Source organism: Pangasianodon hypophthalmus, chromosome 5 (assembly GCF_027358585.1).
Source record: "Pangasianodon hypophthalmus isolate fPanHyp1 chromosome 5, fPanHyp1.pri, whole genome shotgun sequence".
Classification (NCBI taxonomy): Eukaryota; Metazoa; Chordata; class Actinopteri; order Siluriformes; family Pangasiidae; genus Pangasianodon; species Pangasianodon hypophthalmus.
Window position 1 is genome coordinate 15,927,095 of NC_069714.1, and position 19,262 is coordinate 15,946,356.

General features: G+C 39.5%; 1 protein-coding gene across 1 annotated transcript in view; it reads right to left on the reverse strand.

Moving 5' to 3' along the window:
- Positions 1-4,687: 4,687 nt before the first annotated feature.
- Positions 4,688-19,262, reverse strand: part of vwa8 (von Willebrand factor A domain containing 8) — a 66,035-nt gene continuing 51,460 nt past the window's right edge. Inside the window, exons 39-45 of the mRNA XM_026912457.3 lie at positions 18,740-18,896; positions 15,479-15,587; positions 11,457-11,582; positions 10,452-10,610; positions 7,930-8,028; positions 7,261-7,499; positions 4,688-6,262 (exon numbers count right to left, since the gene is read on the reverse strand). Of these exons, the coding sequence (XP_026768258.3) occupies positions 6,154-6,262; positions 7,261-7,499; positions 7,930-8,028; positions 10,452-10,610; positions 11,457-11,582; positions 15,479-15,587; positions 18,740-18,896 (998 nt within the window). The 3' untranslated portion in view covers positions 4,688-6,153. The remainder of the gene's footprint in view (positions 6,263-7,260; positions 7,500-7,929; positions 8,029-10,451; positions 10,611-11,456; positions 11,583-15,478; positions 15,588-18,739; positions 18,897-19,262) is intronic.

The following is a 19,262-nucleotide window of genomic DNA, read 5'->3' on the forward strand; positions in this document are numbered from 1 at the left end:
AGGTAGTCTCACGATACAGATTTCTATCTGTTGCTAGTGAGTCGCATACTTTTCATTGATAAATGCGACTGAGAAGCTTTTATAGAGCATGTCAGCAAACTTAGCTCCTTTGAAAAAAATCTGTAATAATGTATGCTTATATGCTACATATATGCTACATGCATGCTTTTTTCCCAGTCTTATCACTACATTTTTGCTCCAAACTCCTCATGTCATGTTTTCAAACCAGAAAATCAGTGTAAGCTGTGTATTCACAGAGGTGAATGGTCAATTCAACATTCTGAAGCTTGTGGCCAGTGTAAAAGATGTCAAATGCTCCATGGGAAGAATGTCTGAAGCTGAGTTTGATATAGATTGTATGGCATTTGAAAAAGAAATACTCAGCGATACAGCACAAAGTGTGCAGAGACAAAAGGAGGTTTCTGAGCTTGACTTCATTCATCCACTCAGTAACGTAACACAAAGTTCCACCCCGAAACATGCACAACACAATCCTTGCATTCCTGCACTGATTAGGAATGCAGAGAGAGAAATTGCTATTTAGATGCTATTTAGATGACTGTTTATTCAAGCTTCAGCTGACTTTTAACCAGATGATCTGATGACATCATTTACTGCATGACTGTGAGCAATTAAGGAAAAACTTTGCCTTTCATATTCATTCTTATTCACAACTAATAATTTTATAGCAACTTCATATGACCAAATCATGGGGCCGTGATGGTGTGTGTGTGTGTGTTTCAGTGCTATCTGTATTAAAAGAAGGTAAACAGAGCTGAGAGGATGGACTGATAGTTTTACTCACTGATCACACGGGCTACTTTATGGCACATTAATCAGCTGCTAGTGACAGCTCTGTCTCCTCCTAGAACCTGTAGAGTGGAACCTGAACCTGACCACTATCACCCTGGCTTCAGCACGTGCACACCCACACTCACACCCACACTCACACCCACACCTGTTTGTCTTACTATCCTTATGAAGACCTTCCATTGACATAATTATTAATGCACATAATTAACGATAAGCCTCCATCTAAATCTAAACCTAACCTTTACTTCAGTAACCAAAAGGGAAACTAACGACTCTTTTAGATTTTTAAAATTAAAGATGCAGTTTTTGTTTCCGAGTGGCACAACAAAAAAGTGTTTGCGAGTTGGAAATCCAGGGTGGGGGGTAAGGTGTGGTTGGGGACAGATGAAAGATAATTGAAAAGTGTTCCACCTGAAGTAACACATTGACAGCTGACCCTGCATGTCGCTGGTTAGGAACGCTGTCCTTGTCTAAAACGATGTAACTAATTAACCAGAAGAAAACTATTTGACCCTGCAGAGACGTGTGAATTTTACAAGCGGTTTAATCAGTAATCTGTTGCATTCTCACGAGAAAACTTTGGGCCACAACTGCAGCTTCCAATAACACTTTTCCACCGTATGAAACCTGATCAGATCCCTGTGCACACTGGCCTTCATATCCTGCCTTGGCTGCTAATTAGCATCTTCCTCTTCCTAGCACTCAGTAGTGTATCAGCAGGATCAGGAAGCACATTAGAGCAGGCACATGCCTTCCACAACCAAGCTGACAAACAAAGGACACAGAAGCACTCTCAAACAATTCAGTAAACACATTCCCAGATGCTTTTAAACATCCTACCCTTCTACCCACACTCTATTGAAGCTTAAAGAAAAGACATATATCAGATGATTTAGTAAGCTGATTCTTTCTTTGATTTTGTTTAATAATCTGTTCTATAAAGTTCCTTCGTGGACACTCTGCAACGTATCAAGTTTTCCACTGAACCTGTGCACAGTCGAAGGTAAACGTTTGTATCCCCAATGTTTTTTTGAAAGGGAAGAAGGAAATGCAGCTTGATTTTATAGCCTATCTACAAAAACGGAATTCCAGAATATTAAAAATGAGGTTGTGTATTTCATCTGGAAGACTTCTAGTTGATACAGTATGTCAAGAAAAATAAGGAACATTTTTGCCAAGAAATCTGACAGATTTAGAACAGATATATCAGAAGGAATATGCAAATAGCACAACTGGGAGGACCGCAAAGCAGCTCAGACGATATTAAAATATGTTGGACACAGATAAAGGCAAAGTGCTGACATACAAGTTTTTGTGTTTTTTTTTTAAATAGAATGTTTATATTACATTCAGAAAGGGAAAGGCAAACCACTGAACTGATATCAATTAGATTTGTTTCCCCAGTACTGCATTTTCAACACTCACAATTTGTTCATTTTTATTAAATGTGGTAAAATAATGTGCATTCATTTGTGTGTGCAATGGAATAAAAAATGAAGATACCTGCATTAAAAACCTGCTGTATTGTGCAACTTAAAACATAAAACACCCCAAGTTGCATAAATCAAATGTGCAAAATAAACAATTTAAAATGTAATCAGTGGAAAGTGGAAAGCTCTATAATTATAAGCAGCCTTGGTAAAGATCATGAAAATTGTCATTGTGGTTAATTATTACTGAATATAAAAGAGAAATTAATTGAAACTATTCTAAGAAAAAAATGCTTTAATGCTTGGCCTCTGAGTAACTTCATATGTAACTTAGTGAAACAGCAAGTCACAGATAACCACTTCAAAGTTCCTGAACACTCAGTTGAACTTGTTTTTCACGTGCTTTTACACACACAAAAGGTTAGTTAATCAGGATCTAAACACCTTGTTCACATAAATATTTTTTGTCTTCTTCAATTTGTCTTAAGTGTATGCAAGCTTTTTGCACTCAGCTGTAGCCTGTCCTAATATAGAGCTCACATATAAGTCAAGGTCATACTGTGCAGAGTTCAGGAGGGCCTGGAGAATATTGCTTAAAAGCCCAGTGAGCTTGACTGTACAGCAGCAACAGCACATTATGCAATAGAGAGTGAGGATACAGTCACATTCTCTATAGGAGGTCAAATTAAATGCTATCATGTGCAGAGCAGTGTATCACTTGATCGAGTGTCCCTTCACCCAGAAGACAAAAAGCATGACAGAAGGAAATAGAGCATCCTGATCTCAGAACAGCAGTGTTTTTCTGGGGAAAATAACAGATTATACAACATAGCATTACACGCTTTTAACGTTTACCTTTGTTATTTCTGCCCTCCTCACGTGTACTTACACATCTGTAATGAGCCTCTGACAGATGAAAGGAAAACATTTGCAAGCTTGAGCAAAGCAAGAAAACCCTAGCTGCTGTATGGATATACACTACCATTATGGAAATATGACATCATAGAGGTCTAAACATCTCAGTTTCTCAACACACAACACAATGGTGTAAAAATAGCCCAAATAGGTGTGTTGCAATGCATTAGTCACCTGTAGTCAATCAGTCATGACACACGGGTTACATGGACCAACAGGCCAGTCACTGGACAACAACACCACAACTGTTGAAAAGTGTGCCCAGAAATTACCAGTGGTCTACAGTCCGGTGCAAAAGTTTGCATTCCCTCAGGACAAAATTAAGAAAATTTTTTGATTTATGGCAATAAGGCATTTAGTCTGTTAGGCTCCTAAGCTTTCCTAGTAACAAAAATGGCTAAATTGTGTACGTTAAGATATTAATAATGATTTCAGCTATAATGTTTGCGTTTCCCATTCTATATGTGATATAAATATTCTGTAAAAGCTTGTATTCCCACGCTTTGTCTTTATACTGACCTCTAATCTCTTTGATATCCTCTGAGCAGCTTTCAGGACCTTTTAGTCAGGCAACTCACTGGTAATGAGTTCTTGGTATTATTTTCATAGATAAATTGTAAAGAAGAAGTATATTTTCCTTTTTTTACTGAAAAACCACAGAAGCTGAAAATCTATATGACTATATTATGTAATATTTTCTACATAGACATTTCCTGATTGTTCCCTTAGGTAATATGTGACACTTGACCTTGACTGTGAGGACTGTTCTTAACAGGAAATCTTTGCTGAGTAAATAATTAACAGTAGAGCCCAGACTTCACATTTCTTGGTAGGCAACTAGGTGAGGTAAGCTACTTCAGAGCAGAGTTCAAATGTGTTTTGCAAACTTAAGTTAATACAAATTGATATTAAAAATCAATCTTCAGCAAAAGGTAGGCAAACATAACTTAACCTTAGACTGTAGTCACTGTATGGAGACATGGAGAGGGATGAGGAATGAGAAAATAGACATAACGGGCATATATTTACAGAGCTGGATGAAGGAGTATGCATTAACAGCACTATGAAATCACAATCTTATAATCATAACCATGTGAGATGTAGATGTAATGGAAAAGGACAGTAAAACCTAGCAGAGCAATTTGCTGATTCTTCATTTTGCTCCTTAGCAGACGGAAAAAGTGACCAAAGGGATGAAAACTGCTGTGCCCTCTAGAAATACACCAAACAGCCACCTCTGTTAGCAGTGGAAAATCCCTGCCTTGTGCTGCTAAGTGAAAAGTTATTTTTTTTATCTACAGACAACTATACTGTAAATATCAGCCATAACACAGTCAGCAGGGCGCACGCTTCCTGTCAGCATTTTCATCCAAATCCCCTGTGACAAGAAAAGATAATGGTGTTTATTGTTAAGATTTATTTGATCTCTTTAAATGTCATATGAGATCTAGTAACAGATCATTTGACAATCACAGGATATGACCATGTACATAACGCACGTACACACACTCAAACACACAAAGCATGGATTAAACAATCACTTAAAATGTTTTTATTTTTAAAGCTTTGTCTTCAGGGTAGCGGGAGGATTCACTCATTAACGTCGACGAGTAACTCTAACCCCTCAGAAAAACTGCTTTACAGATGGCTATTGCACACACTAAAACAAACACATGCACACGTTTCTCACTCCCTATTTCTTTTGCCCTTGAATGCATAGCAGAGGTGCTCCATTCCAGCCACCCAGAGTTTAATGAAAAAAATAAAAATACATGTGACCAACAGCCATATCCATCTTCCTTCCACACACATGTTCGTGCCACCTGCTGACGGTCCACAGCTTGCTATTCAGCTCATATAAATTACAGGTCCACTTTCTCCCCAGCAACACCCAGTGAGTATGGTGTAACCTGAGCCCAGGCCTGGAATCCTCAAGCATTCGAGAGGCGCACGGCAGCCTGTCTGGGTAACAGCAGCTCCAGCAGCACAGGAAGGAAAAGGCATGCTTGGAACACAGGAAAAACACATGCATCCCGACAGAGCCGAGGATTCTAGGCTGAGCCAGAGGAAGGGGCGGGTGGACTTGCGCAAGAAGTGCTAAAGGAGTGCATACAGTTAAACGGGGAATGCCAGGGGTCAGATTAGCAATGTTCCAATCAGTGCTGCTAGCACCAAACACCTAAACCAAGAAGTCAGAAAAGTCAGGAAGCTGAGTAAAAATCATGCTCAAGTTCATTTAAAAACGCAAGGCTCACACTGGGTCATAAACCAGCGAGATAAAAATAACCTGAGCTTTGTCTCCCAAAATTGCTTTCGGTTTATCTGGGATTTCAGGCTAGTTATCTCTGTCAGTCACTAATTTTCTTGTGAGCTACTTTCATCCACTCTGGGTGAGAAATTAGCTGTGTATTTTCTTTTAATCTTTGTATCTATAAGACCGAGTGTGCACAGAAACACATGAGTAAAACTGCACTTAAGAATCTCCTTTCTTTTCAGATAGGGAGAGATTAAACAGGGAGAATAAGGTGATAAGATGAGTGTGATTTTTCTGCCTCACTCTGCCTCTCCCTCACAGGATATGTCCACTCCATGATCTTGAGGAGAGAGGAGGATCCTGAGAAAACCCACACAAACACATCCATCAAGTGACAAGTCTTATGTAACACTGGCCTCTTTTGACGGGGCACTAAGGCTACAATCAGACGTCTGTGCACCAAACACCAGATGAAAATCACTGTTTAGCTTTTTGTAGCTTTTCATTTGTACAGATGACACACTCATACAACACAATACAATACAATGAAATGAAATGTATTAACAGTATATAAACTCAACAATCTGTAGTGGGTAATGTGTCACTTTAAATAAGTAAAATTATTTATTTAAAAATTAAAAACTAGTCATGTGTAGAAACGCAGAACAGATCTCAAGACTGGAATCTGCAGCGTTTGAGTCCATGGAGCTCAGGACAAGAATTTTGGGTGGTCGGGCGTGTTTAGGCACTGGACAGCATCGTAGAGGTGAAGATCTGCTGCAGGATTTGAGGTATCTCCTTGGTGTCCATGGCGACAAAAGATCGGCCTGCCGGCAGGGTTCTCTGGAGCCTGCATGTCAGAGAAAATAAGGAGAAAGGGCCCCCCGAAAGCAACCCCCCAGAAAAAAAACATTACCAATGCAAATGTGCTTTCACTTGCAATCAAAGTGAGCTCTTAGTCCTCAATGGGCCAACAAAGGCTGTCATTCACACAGATTCTTTTGTGAGAGATGGGGGGTTTGGGAAGTGCCTGCTGGGGGCAAGGGGCTAAAGGCGGAGGGACGCCCCGCTCTTTTCACTCTCTTGCCCTCCCACCTTTCCTATTCCACTGACCATTCATTACTGTCATTTTGCCCCCCGAAGGATGACACCAGTTCTGAAAAGCCTGCCCTTTAAATCATGGTGGGCCTGAAAAGAGTGGAGTCAGTGAGGGCTCAGATTAAAGGCTATGTGGAATGTGTTCTGACCACCGCAGTAGCATCGCTCTCGTGTCACTATATTCTCCTCATTTGTCCTCCCTGGCCTCATTCCGGCATATCAAACAAAACCCAGCCTTTAACGGCTCAAACATACATACTCTGTCATTAGGTCTAGATCTTAATAATCATAATACTGCAGAAATACAATATTAGTTATGATTAAGCCTCAAAGGTTCAGTTTGTAATGTATAAAAGTGTTTTTCGTCTATAATAATCATATAGTTTTGAATATTGCAATTTTGCTGTTGCTAGTGTCTTTATTTTAGGTTTTGTTTAATTTTTTCCTGGCCCCTTAATGAGCTCCACCCCAAGTCTAAGAACAGTTTCTCAACTTCCTTGCTCCTTTTCCTTCAAAGGCACCTGATGAGGAATATGTACTTTAAACATGGAGGAGTTGGACTAATGAGGGAATGAGGTAGTTGTCAATGTTTCTACTGTAATTGTAATTTATCATTCAAGCTGCACAGAACTCTAAAGGTCACAAACTGCTCCTTTAATATTTAGTTAAATACAGTGGTGTGTAACAATGGCCCAACAGGCACAATATCAGTGTGTGTGTATGTGTATGTGCCAATGGGATGAAACTCACCTCTCGGCCTGGTCCCCAAGAGAACCAATAAAGATGGCAAAGGCATGGACCTGAGGGTTGCTGGTGAGTGCGCGGGCAAAGCGGTCAGGGCTGATCCCATAGCGCTCCAGATTGGCATCACTCAGCACAATGACAAAGTGCTCGTCGGCCTCCTCGCGAGCCAGCTCCTTTACGGCATGCTCTGTGCCCTCCAGCGTGTAGTCTCCACTCATACAGAACTGAGAGTGTGCATGCATGGTCTGTGGAAAGGGTATTCGGGTAAATCATTTAATAAATATCTATGTACAGACACCAAAACTAAATTTAAATCAAATTTAGAGTTACTTAAGATGTTGACTTGTACAGCCAAGTGTGTATAATCAGTATAGATAACTCATTAATGCATTTTGTTCATCAGACGACCATATGAAAACACACACAGGTGAAAGGAGCTGGCTTCTGCAGACTATTTAAGGTTTAAACAATCAAGTCTGACTAAGATTGTTTCTCTAAATGTAAATGAACCTTCACTGCAGAATCAAATACTGAAAATGCCTGTCTGTGCACACCCTGCCACGTTTCACGATCAGAAGCATGGCTTCATTCCAGGAAAGCTTGTCAGGAAGCCGATTTCCAAACAAAGGGAAAAAGCATGACAGAATGCACGCAGTACTTACGTAGGCTACATACCTTTAAGACTTTCAGTCTCTGTTTGTTGTTCTTTGGCACTTTGTCACATCTGACCAGTTCTATATCAAATCCATCCCCAGAGTGGCCAACTATGTCATACTGCAGAAAAAAATTAAACAGGAAGGCAGAGACAATGTCATGAATGTACTGTACCACAACAAGAATACACACTAACAACTTCATCCTGAGAATGACAAATATATAGGTATGCCAACTGTTTGGAAAGGTTTTTCCATTTATCCAAGCACATAGGGCATGCTGACACTGAGTGTTAAAAAAGAACTATAAAAGGGCAAAAGTTACATAAATCACTCGTTGCTTAACAAAAGGATCTAACAGGGTAGACAGGATACAGATGTTATTTTTATATATATTTTAAATAGACACTCAAAGCATTTTGTAACCACTTTCATAAAGATATTGTGTGTGAATACAACTGTTGTTTTAGTAACTGCCTTTGCAAAAAAAAAAAATAAATAAATACCACTGTTAAAAAAGCATCTCTGACCAATCTCCACCTATACCATGCACAAATAAAGGTTAAAAGACAGCGATTTGGACAAGTATTCAATCCTATAATGACCCATTTTTAAAAATCCAAACTGAGGAAAGCATTTTTTCCTCACAAACCTCATGCTCAAGCTAAAGACACAATTTGGACAGCTTTTCTAAGGGAAAATCCAAGAATATTCAGGGTGCATAATCAGACTTTTTCAGTATAATGCAGATCAACATTTAAACACAATTATTGTCACTTGCCTATGGAGAAAATGGTTTTAATTGCATGTAATTTCCATTGTTTTATTTCAATGCTTAATAAGATAGGATAACTTTAGGATAATTGGCACAAATTATAAATGCAAAGTACTGAGTTTGAGGCTCATAGAAGGCACACGTGACCTGCAAATGTAGACAGGTAATAAATAGAAGCAAAAACCAACGTATCTCCATCCACTAAGCTGTTTGGCCACCACAAGCCCAGTCCCTGAGACTGTAATGGATGAATTAACACCATTGTTCCAAAAGATATTCCCGCAAATGGTGTTTTGACAATGGTGGTGGAGAGTGCTGTCTAACATGTTACTCCAAAATCTCTCATAGTTGTTTTTAACTGGGTTGAAATCTTGTGAAGGCCATAGCATATCATGTACATCATTTTCATACTCATTAAACCATTCAGTGAGCCACACGGATCAGGAAAGAAATGTTTCATCCTAGGATAAAGGTATACAGTCAGAACAACGCAGTATTGATTTGCAGTATTGTATTTAGTCCATTTAGAAAAAAATGAATCATTATTCATTAATTTATTCAAATTGAGCACATTTCTATACTATTAAAAATCGCTTTCATTTTATGAGAAACTCAAGCATCTGTAGATATATAATGAAGAATAACCAATTGCAAACCCTAGGAAATATGTATTCAATTCTGTGGGCTTGTTTGAGGGGTATTATATAGCATTTGAAACAAGTTATGGAAACTTGGTGTGGGTGAAAGAGTAAATGACAGGTGACAGATGTGGTCTCCTGTCAGGAAAAACCCATGTAGAGGAGTTGTCAGATGGAGCTTTATATATTGTATGTTAGTTACATAAGTGGCACTGAAGGATATATGATAGGCCAGCTGGATGCATATACAAGGCATTAGAGGGCATGATGGGACCATAAAGTCTGGCGCCCACACACACACTCTCAGACTCACAAATATTGTAGCTCTCATGTTTTCCCACTTCTTTTCTGTACAATAATTTAATTCCTAATTAACCTCCTACTCATCCTGGATTAAACCACTGAAACTGACATAAAGTGTATCTGTAATAAATCCTGCCTGTGTGATGATGCACAGTTCATTTCAGTGACATAATGCTGAAGTCTTTTTTACATTATTTCCTCCCACGGATTCTCCGAGATGGAAATAAATAGAGAAAGAGAGAAACAACAGATCGGCTTTGTGCTTCTATGGCTGTGTAGAGAACAACTTCCAGTAACAGAGTGATTCACTGCCTCCTGCATGGCAGCCAGCAGCTGGACTTGCTTCAGTGAAGGGAGAAGAGAGGGAAAAAAAAAAAAAGAGAGAGACAGAAAAGTGACCACTTAGGCCGAAACCCCGCACAACTGTTGCCGTACACACAGCTGTGAGTGAAGTATGCGTCAGCCTTTGAGGATATCTTCAGCCCCCATTACCCATGTTTCCATAGTAACCTCCATCACAGCGTGTCAGCGGTTGGGGATATCCCTGTTATGCAGCAGCACACGACTGACTGAGGAAGCAAACACAGCCACTGTTTCCGTGGTGCGTTGTTATGGAGCTAGGTGTAAATAAATACAACTTTCTTCATTTCTCACTGCTGCATGATGTACACTGAGAATATTAAGCATTAAGAAAGAAGCAGGCTTGGAAAATTATTGTAAGTATCCAACTGGGTCTATTCTTGTGTCCATCTCCTTGAAAGCAAACCAAGAGTTGCCAGAGTGTAAAGGCATGGAAAAAACCCAAAAAACAGTGGTTTGGCATCTCACCTTGAACTTGTTCTCGTAGCTCTCTAGCGCCTCCATCACCATACACACAGCCTCCATAGAGCGTTCCAGGCGCCCGTCCACGCCATTAAAGCGGTACATGCTGCCCGACACGTCAGCTAGCAGACGCAAGCGCTTGGGCTTCTGCTGAGGAGTGCCCAGCTATGAAAAGAGACATAGTATACCATCAAGAAAACTTAAGTATGAAATTTGGACTAGATTTGAGTGAGCATCCATCATTTTATTACATCTCGTCTGCGGTTCCCTTAATTCTAGTTCTCAGTTTGCTCAGGTTTCATTCCCGAAAGGTATAACATTTTCTAATAGGTTTTACAAGAGGCACTTACATAATTTATTAGAGCACTTTTTAAACTCCTAAGCAGTCCTCGCATTAAGGTTATTTATAAAACAGACATAAACCTGAAGGGAATGTGCTTCCCCGAGACACAGAGCCAATCACCGCAGCTTTATAAATGCTACTCAGTGTTCAGCTAGTGTTGTCGTTTATTATAAAGTTATTTTATTTTAGTTTTTTAAAGACATCCAATCAAATTCACATCAGTGACAAATGAAATATAATTGTCTTTGAGCTAGTGTAGTGCTTTGCTGGATTTACTAACAATTCATACAGGACCAGGTAACAGGATACAAGTACACTTTTCTCTGTACTTTTTCCACCCCTGGTGTTGTGGTATTTGTAGAAGAGGACTGCTCATGGATGTCAGTGGCAACACGATGCAATCCTATTAGCAGCTGCACCACTCAGGAACCCATTAAATACATTAAAATGTTTTAAGGTGGTACACAACCCTTGTAAAAATCAAAGCCAGAAGCTGAATGCCTTTGAGACCAAAACTGTTTATAAAAGCGTGAATACACATACTCATATGAACTATGGAATGCATTCTGGTAAGCGTGAGGTTTTCAATCACTTGGGGCTACTTTGTCTAAATAAACCTCCGCTGGGCCCAGTCATTATCAGAGCTACAGACAGAACAGATCTCTCACCTCTGGCTCCAGCTCTCCTCTGCGTTTGTAAATGGCTTTCTCTCCAGTCAGGCCATCAATAATCTTGGCATCATCCAGTTCCCCCAATGCCTGGTTCTTCAGCCATTGCCTTTCCTTCCCTTTAGCCTGTAAAAGAAGCATTAAACACATCACACAATATTACACTCACCACTTAACAGCAGTTTTATTACAAAATCCAACAAAGCTACAATAAAGCAGTGACAGCATTAATACTGAAAAAGCAAACTTAGAAAATAAAGAGGTCTGCTGGCAGTGAGCTGCAATACTTTCTAAACACCCATTAAGGGTAAATCAATCAGTTAAATCGGTTGAAAAATATCACCACCAGTCAAAGGTTTGGACAGTGTCTTATTTTTATTGTCTTAAAGATATTTTGATAAAGGTTTATGGTTGAAAGTGTTAGATGTAATGTAACAACATTAATGTAAACATAAGATGTGTAATGTAAATGTAAGATAGATGTAATTAGTAAAGTTCTATTGGATATGTTGTATAATTTTATTTCTAAATCAAAATGTATTTTTAAAAATTAGATTTTCCGTAAAATATATTTTGTCACCAAACAAATGGAGAGACAGCCAATGGCCAACAAACAATATGAGAAACAGAAAATAAGCGCATGACCCATTTGTGAACTTTAATAAAAGCCTCCCGGATGAAGCTCCTTCATGAAGCTGTTCATCAAGTTGTTTAACAGTTTTCTTGGTCAGGGAATAATTCCATGTGTTATATAGCTAGAGCAGACATACTATTAATGTCTTTATTCTTATGCTAAAATAGAAAACAGAAAATAGTAAAAATGAAGAAACCCTTCTATATGCAGGTAAGTCCAAACTCTTGACCTTTTAGTGACTGTCCAAGGATAAAACATCACAACTAACTGATATGATCATGACCTCAGCAGCATGTCAGCTATGAACAATGAGCCAAACATCATCAGACTGCCATAGATGCATTTCCACATCTGCTTTTCATTTAGATTCTGATCCCTCTGGAGCTCCCTGAACTGCTACATCATCCCACACATTGTCCTCCTGTGTCATCCTGCCAGTCACACTCAGATAACGCAGAACAATGTGTTACACTTACAATACAACAATGTTTTCTGTGATCCAGAGGGAAAACTGTTGGCAAGCATCTGCAATTCTGCACAAAAAATGCTACTCTCCAGAGGCTGTCTGAATGAATGAAATCAGGGTTATTTTCCATGACATATCTTACAGCTAGGAACAATGAGCTGAGCTGCACTACAAACAATAAGTAGAGACTAGACTTTGGTCACATCTGTACTAGTAGCTGAGTAAAAGCTAAGGCACATGGCTTATCTGGTTTTACACAATGGTTTGAACTCGGTTAAGACATATATGAGGACTGCAGTCTGTAGGTGCCCTATAATGTATCTAACATAACTTATATATGGCTTTTATGATAATGCTTGCAAAAGAGTTCCTAACTTCCGAGTGCATTTAAAGAGCAACACGTGGAGGGATTAAAAAAAAAAGGCTGTGTGTGTGTATATTATATATATATATATATATATATATATATATATATATATATATATATATATGTGTGTGTGTGTGTGTGTGTGTGTGTGTGTTTGTGTGTGTGTGTATATAAAACATATATGTATGTATGTATATATAATTTCCAAAGACCAAAAATAACTGTTTAATCTAATCCAGTTAAACAACAGTTATTTTTTACTTAATGTGTTACTTAATATGTCATAGACTCTTCAAAGAAAAGGGTTCGTCAGTGGTTCGTTAAGGGTTTATTAGATACCATCGAGTTCCACCAGAGAGACAACTGAAGAAACTCTACCTGTAGGGATGACTGGTAAAAATATCACAATACTTGAAGTTTTCATTATACAAAATACGTGTCAGAAAATTTAGTTTAACAACAATCTGACATTTTATTTAAAAGGTAGAAAAAATAAAGAGTTGGTACAAATAAAGATTTTAACATCCAATCTGTAATAATGAGGCTGATTGGGGTTTATGATATACCTGTAATCTCTTAGAAAAGTGAATAGTGATAATTTATGATATTAAATATGCCATGGATTTTCTGGTTTGCATGAGTATGAGCTGTGTGGGGAATATGAGCCAAGTAAGTACAGGTGTGTGTGTGTGTGTGTGTGTGTGTGTGTGTGAGAATGGAACTAATGGTAAAGCATATGCCACCCCTGTACACTGATTATAGAGCAGCACCATGCAAGCAAATATGCAGCTTGGTTCTTCTCCTTTGCAGTTGTCTGTGCATTCCTCTAACAAGAAGTTAGTATAATTGTTTTCAGTCCTTTGTAAACTCTGAGCTGTCATACCACAGTGATGCTCAGGTGTGTGTATACAGTCGTTCAAACAGTGAGGAAATGTGGGAATGGCATGCGACATGTGCTGTTTGTGCTGACATGAACACTGATGCTTTCCAACAAGTAATTTTCACTAAGCCCGAAAAAACAGGAGAGTCTGAATAAAAGCGAGAAATAGAGGGCGATGCCATGTCTGCAGTGCTCTACTCTCCTGCCTGTACAAGAACCCAGACAGAACATCAGAAATAAGTGTACAAATGTACAAGGGTGAGTATTTCTGTGTTCACATTCATATTGGGGTGAAGAGAAATGAACATTCATGTGAGACTGTGTGTGCAGTTTTGAAAAGTTCATGTGTTTTGTTAGGCTAATTGACAACTCCAGTTTGCAAAGTAGAAAAACTACCAAGATGTTTTAATATTATGTTGAACAATTTTTTAAGTGTAAGCTGTTGTAACAAATGGCGTTTGGGGCAATCAACTACACTCGCATTGCAATAATGAAATAGTACATTTTCCATTGAAAACTAATTTGATCTTAATGTCATCATATCAAGTCTAAAAATAACCTAGCTGTGTTGTGAACACACATTTGGTTGGATTTGTGTGTGATGGTTTGCTCTTGGTACGATAAAACATTTCACGTTAGGCACATGCACTGCTCATGTGAATAAAGAAATGTATAACATGGCAGAACACGTGCAGTTTGATTTCGGTTCATACGTGACACGTTACATTATAAACTACAAGTCAGTGACTCTCCTGGCACCTTAATCTCACAACTGCTGATTTGTTCCATTTCTGATTGTTTTTTTTTTCCTTACAGATGTAGCCATTGTGTCTTAATAAGAAAGTGAAAATAGGAAATAATTTAACTGTTATTTGCATATTTCAGCAAGATGCATCTCTGGGTTCACACAAGGTAATGCATGCAGATTTGAGGTCAGTTTCATATTGATTGGGATGTATTAAGAAAGGACATGCAGAATTTCATACTTAGTGTTAAATATATAATTATGTGCAAGATTTTCTATATGGGGCAACTGGAGAGAAAAATGCTAAGCCGCCTTACTAGGCCACAGTTACATAGGCATACACAACTGCCACAGTTTATTGTAGCTAATCACTGGTACAATTTAAATACCTTTGTTTCAAAGAGCTATAAACTATAAAGACATTGAAAGATGCCATACATTGTGGGTGAGAGAATGAGACATAGAGAGACAAAGAGAACGGAGCAAAGCGTAAGATGGAATTCCAGACGTGGTATTTTCCCATTAACACGTCTATGTTTGAGCAGAACTCATCCGTGAGGCTGCCAGCAAGGAACCTGATCCTCCAGAGTCATTGCTCTGTCTCGCTGCAAAGGGAATCCCCAGGAGTGCTGCTGGAGAGCCAAGACACCCCTCACAAGCTGCTTTAGCACACCACATGACCGTGCGTCCACCCAGAGGTCACTCAGAAAAGCAACAATAGCACTTAGTTTCACTTAATGATAGGGGATAATTGTTTCATGACTTGAAGGCAAATGCAGGAAGAAAAGAGAAGCAGCTGTAATAGCAGCTATCTGAGGGTGTGTGTGTGCGTGTTTGTTTGTGTGTATGTGAAAGGAAGGAAAGGAAAGAACACTCAGAGACTCATGGAAGCACTGCACACACCCTTGAGAGCTGAGATGAGATGTTTACCTGCAGGCTGTCCAGAATGATGCGTAGGGACTGGACCTGGCGCCGGACGGCTCCGGAAAAACGCTCATACGTGGCAGCGTCATACTCACTCATCTGTATCTCCTTCAATCTGAAACACACAGGACTTCCGTTATACACACCAGCACACTCAAAAACTACACAAACATCCAGACATCATGGTTTTTCTTTGTTAAAGGTACAATTTGTGTTTAAGTGTAACTTATAAAACTTATAAAATTTTAAATATACATTAGAAATACTGACGCCACAATGATACCAGAGAGCAGATGCGCCTCATTTTTTTTTGTTTTCTAGCCCAAAAAATAACTCCCAGCTAGAGGAGAGCTGCTCAGCTTTGCCCCCTTTGCTTAAAAAACTCACAAGGCACAGGTAATGCCAAATGCTTCTCAGTGTTTTCACTGCATTTTTAATTTGCAGGCAGCAGAAGGCTCAAAATTTCACAAACTTCACAAAAGAGTTAAAATTAAATTTAACTCTTTAATAACTAAGTTAGTCTTTTCTAAGGAATTCAACCAAGACTTGTGGTCTGGCTAGATAAAATTCCTTGCTTACAAAGGTGTGGATAAGCAACAAACATGAGTGAATAAAGGCAACAGTTTTAACACTTTTCAAAGTGGTTGTTTTGTTTTTCAGTGGCACTTCATGTAACCATTTTTGACTAGAGCCACAGACTCTGAACAAATGAGACAAATTACAGTGGGGTCCAAAAGTCTGAGACCACAATGATTCTACTTTTCACTCAGGTTATTGCTGATAATATCATTTATAATAAAAACCTTTGTAATAAATTGAAAAACAATGCCAAACTGAAGTATTTTCACTAGTGGTTTCAGAGTTTTGGACCCCATTGTATGTGAGGAGAATAAACACACACTTCCTGGTTGAATTGTCTCCCTGTTTGTCAACTTTTTTTTTTTTTTTTAAACACACCATGTTGTCAGTTCACTACTTAGACCAGAGAAGGCCTCCTGTCTTTAGCCCTGTAGCTAGTCTCTGGTCCAATGAGCTGCCTTCAGCTAAATAGTTTACATAAATGCATGTGATTCTGCTACAGAAGCCATGATATTTTGAAAATTAGAATCACTAAACTATGGCTAGATTTTTTTTTCATACATTTATCGTCTCTGTTACAGTAATTTTTTAACAGTTTAATCCAATACTTTGCTGAGGCCACATTCAAACCATGGTTCGGCCAGTTGTAAACCCCTGGCCTATACATAGTTATTCATTTCTAATCTTGTTAGTAGATCAGTATTCTGTAGCTAGTTTACACTTCTTTTAGATTCTACACAGTCTTTATGTCACTTGAGACATGTGTTGGAGGATGGATTGGGGCCAGAGAAAACTCGCCCGGCTGCCATTTGATGATCCCAGTGATACAGCCATCTGTCAGTGAGACCAGCAATGATGAAGAGCACTCGATTGGAGGAGGCCCCTAATGAGCACTGCCATATGTGAGAAGTCCTGATGGCCCCCGTGGGAGCACGCCCACCATGCTGCTCCTCCTCAGCTTGTTCTGGAGCTGTTCTCTATTGGGTGAGTGACTGCTGAACTGACAGCTCTGTGTGCTTCTTTCAGCAGGTGCAAGTGGCTGTCCAGGTGAGACACTATGCACTTAGAGCCAGTAATCCTTACAGCCCTGTGCTAATCCTACAATACTCTGATCCAGGCAGAGCAGAACGATAAGGGCAATTTATCATGTGTGTGTGTTTGCATGTGAGAGACGTTTGAAGTCACAGAGGGGAAGTGGAGCCTAACATGTAAACCAGACTATAGTGGTGAGCAGCTTTCAGCTTCTACACAGGTGAGATCACGGAACGGTCTCATCTCATCACACAGCTAAACAAGTCATCATTATCTACCACAGCCATCTGGAGCAGATGTGCGAAAAGCCCTTGAAGAAGTTGCTCTGGCAAACTGTAATGAGACTTTGAAACTTTGAGAAATGATACGGGTTAGGGAGTGATAACCTCCCTCGTGTGAAATAGTAGCAACCGCCAAGCTTCCTCTCTCTTCTGTCTTTTCTTTTTCCCTCCTGTGCTCTCTCACTCTCACACACATGTACACATATTTAGAACAGTAGATGGCTGTGGGTTTCCTGACTGGTCTCAGAAGCTCACATTCTTTGTGTAGCGCTATTGGAGAAGGGACAGGCCACGCTGCTATTTTCTGCTGAATTCCAGACCTGTCCACAGACCACAGAGAGCACGCCAGTGTGTGTGTGCGAGAGAGAAACGAGGGAGAGTAAAATTTCAGTCTGGGAGGATCCATATTCTGCTGAAAAGGTGAGAAGAAATTGAGTGTGGTTCGATAGGTTGTCATCACTCTTCTCTAGGGACCTGCTCGTATTATGTGACTCCTGGTGGTGTACACTCAAACATAAAAGTAAATACAATCCCACTTCCTGTGAAAACCGACTTAGCACAGCAAACCCTGAGATTTATCAGTTGAGAACGTGACAAGAAGCATGCAGAATATATAACAGGATATAATGCATTACCACATAAACGAACTAAATTCACACACACACTGTCTGAATCATCAGGAGTGTATGCAATGTGCATGCAGTAGTATGCAATGCTGCAATATGGCTTAGTCTGTCAGACACGTTCCAGAAATAATGCACAATTTAAAAGACTTGAAAAATAGTGTCCAGTTACAGAATAATTGTTTGCTCATATTCATCATTCCTAAGGTGAACCTGTCTATGAGTGTGTCACTTAAAGATCAGGCTCTGTGGTGAACGGTTCTGTGCATTTATGGATCTGGGTGTGAAACTCGTTTTAGATGTGAGAGGCTTGGGTGTGGACACAAGAAGCACAAAGGAGAAAATGGGCAAAAACAGAAGCTTCCTTCATCACCAGGCCCTCTCATCCTGCACTCTGTGGCTTCTCTCTCCCACTCCCACACACAACATGGAGTCGCATGAATTGTGGTATTCATGGGGTGCATTTTTGGAATAGCTGGCTCTGGTGGAGCTCTCTGCGTTCTGAGGCTTCAGTCTTCTGTAGCCTACTGATGAGGCTCTGTGCTTCAGTATATACCTGGCATCACCCACATGTCCATACATACACATGCAAACACCGCAAATAGGGGCACCGACGTCCGTCAACAGCTCTGACTCTTAAAAAAGTTGAGAGATTAGCACTTCATTCGGAAACATTTAAACTCGCTCAAAGATCCTCTTAGTGTATGAGGGCAGCAGGAGATGAATAGAGAGAGCGTGATGAATGAGTATACCTCTCTTTAAAAGCCTTCTCGGCCATTTCTCGCGCAGCTCTCTTCACTTCATCAGGCACAGCGTCTTTCTCAGCCTGGGAGATCTGGTAGACTTTGTGGCCAGCATCTAGACGGTAGGGACCTCCCTTTCCCCCGAGGCCTGCTGTGTCTCTGCCCCCTACAGGACCACCAAATTTATCTTTAAATAATAATACTATAATTTCTAATGTTTTTGAACAACTGCAGTTTTCTTATGTTTTATTATAGTGTGACCACAGATCAAACAAAATGATACAGAAATGCAATTAAATAAGGAAAGCTAAATGTTTGTGGAAATTATGTACTGAGCATGCTCAGATCCTAATAAATCCTTCCTATAAAGTCAGTTCTACCATTACTCAATTCACTGAACATTTAAAAAAAAATTTTTTTCTCATCTCACACATCAATTAAAATTAGAGTATTTGAAATGATGTCATAAAAATGCTAAATTATAGGGTCTTCAAAAATGTTTGACTGATTAGTAAGAGCAGGGCCATGGTTC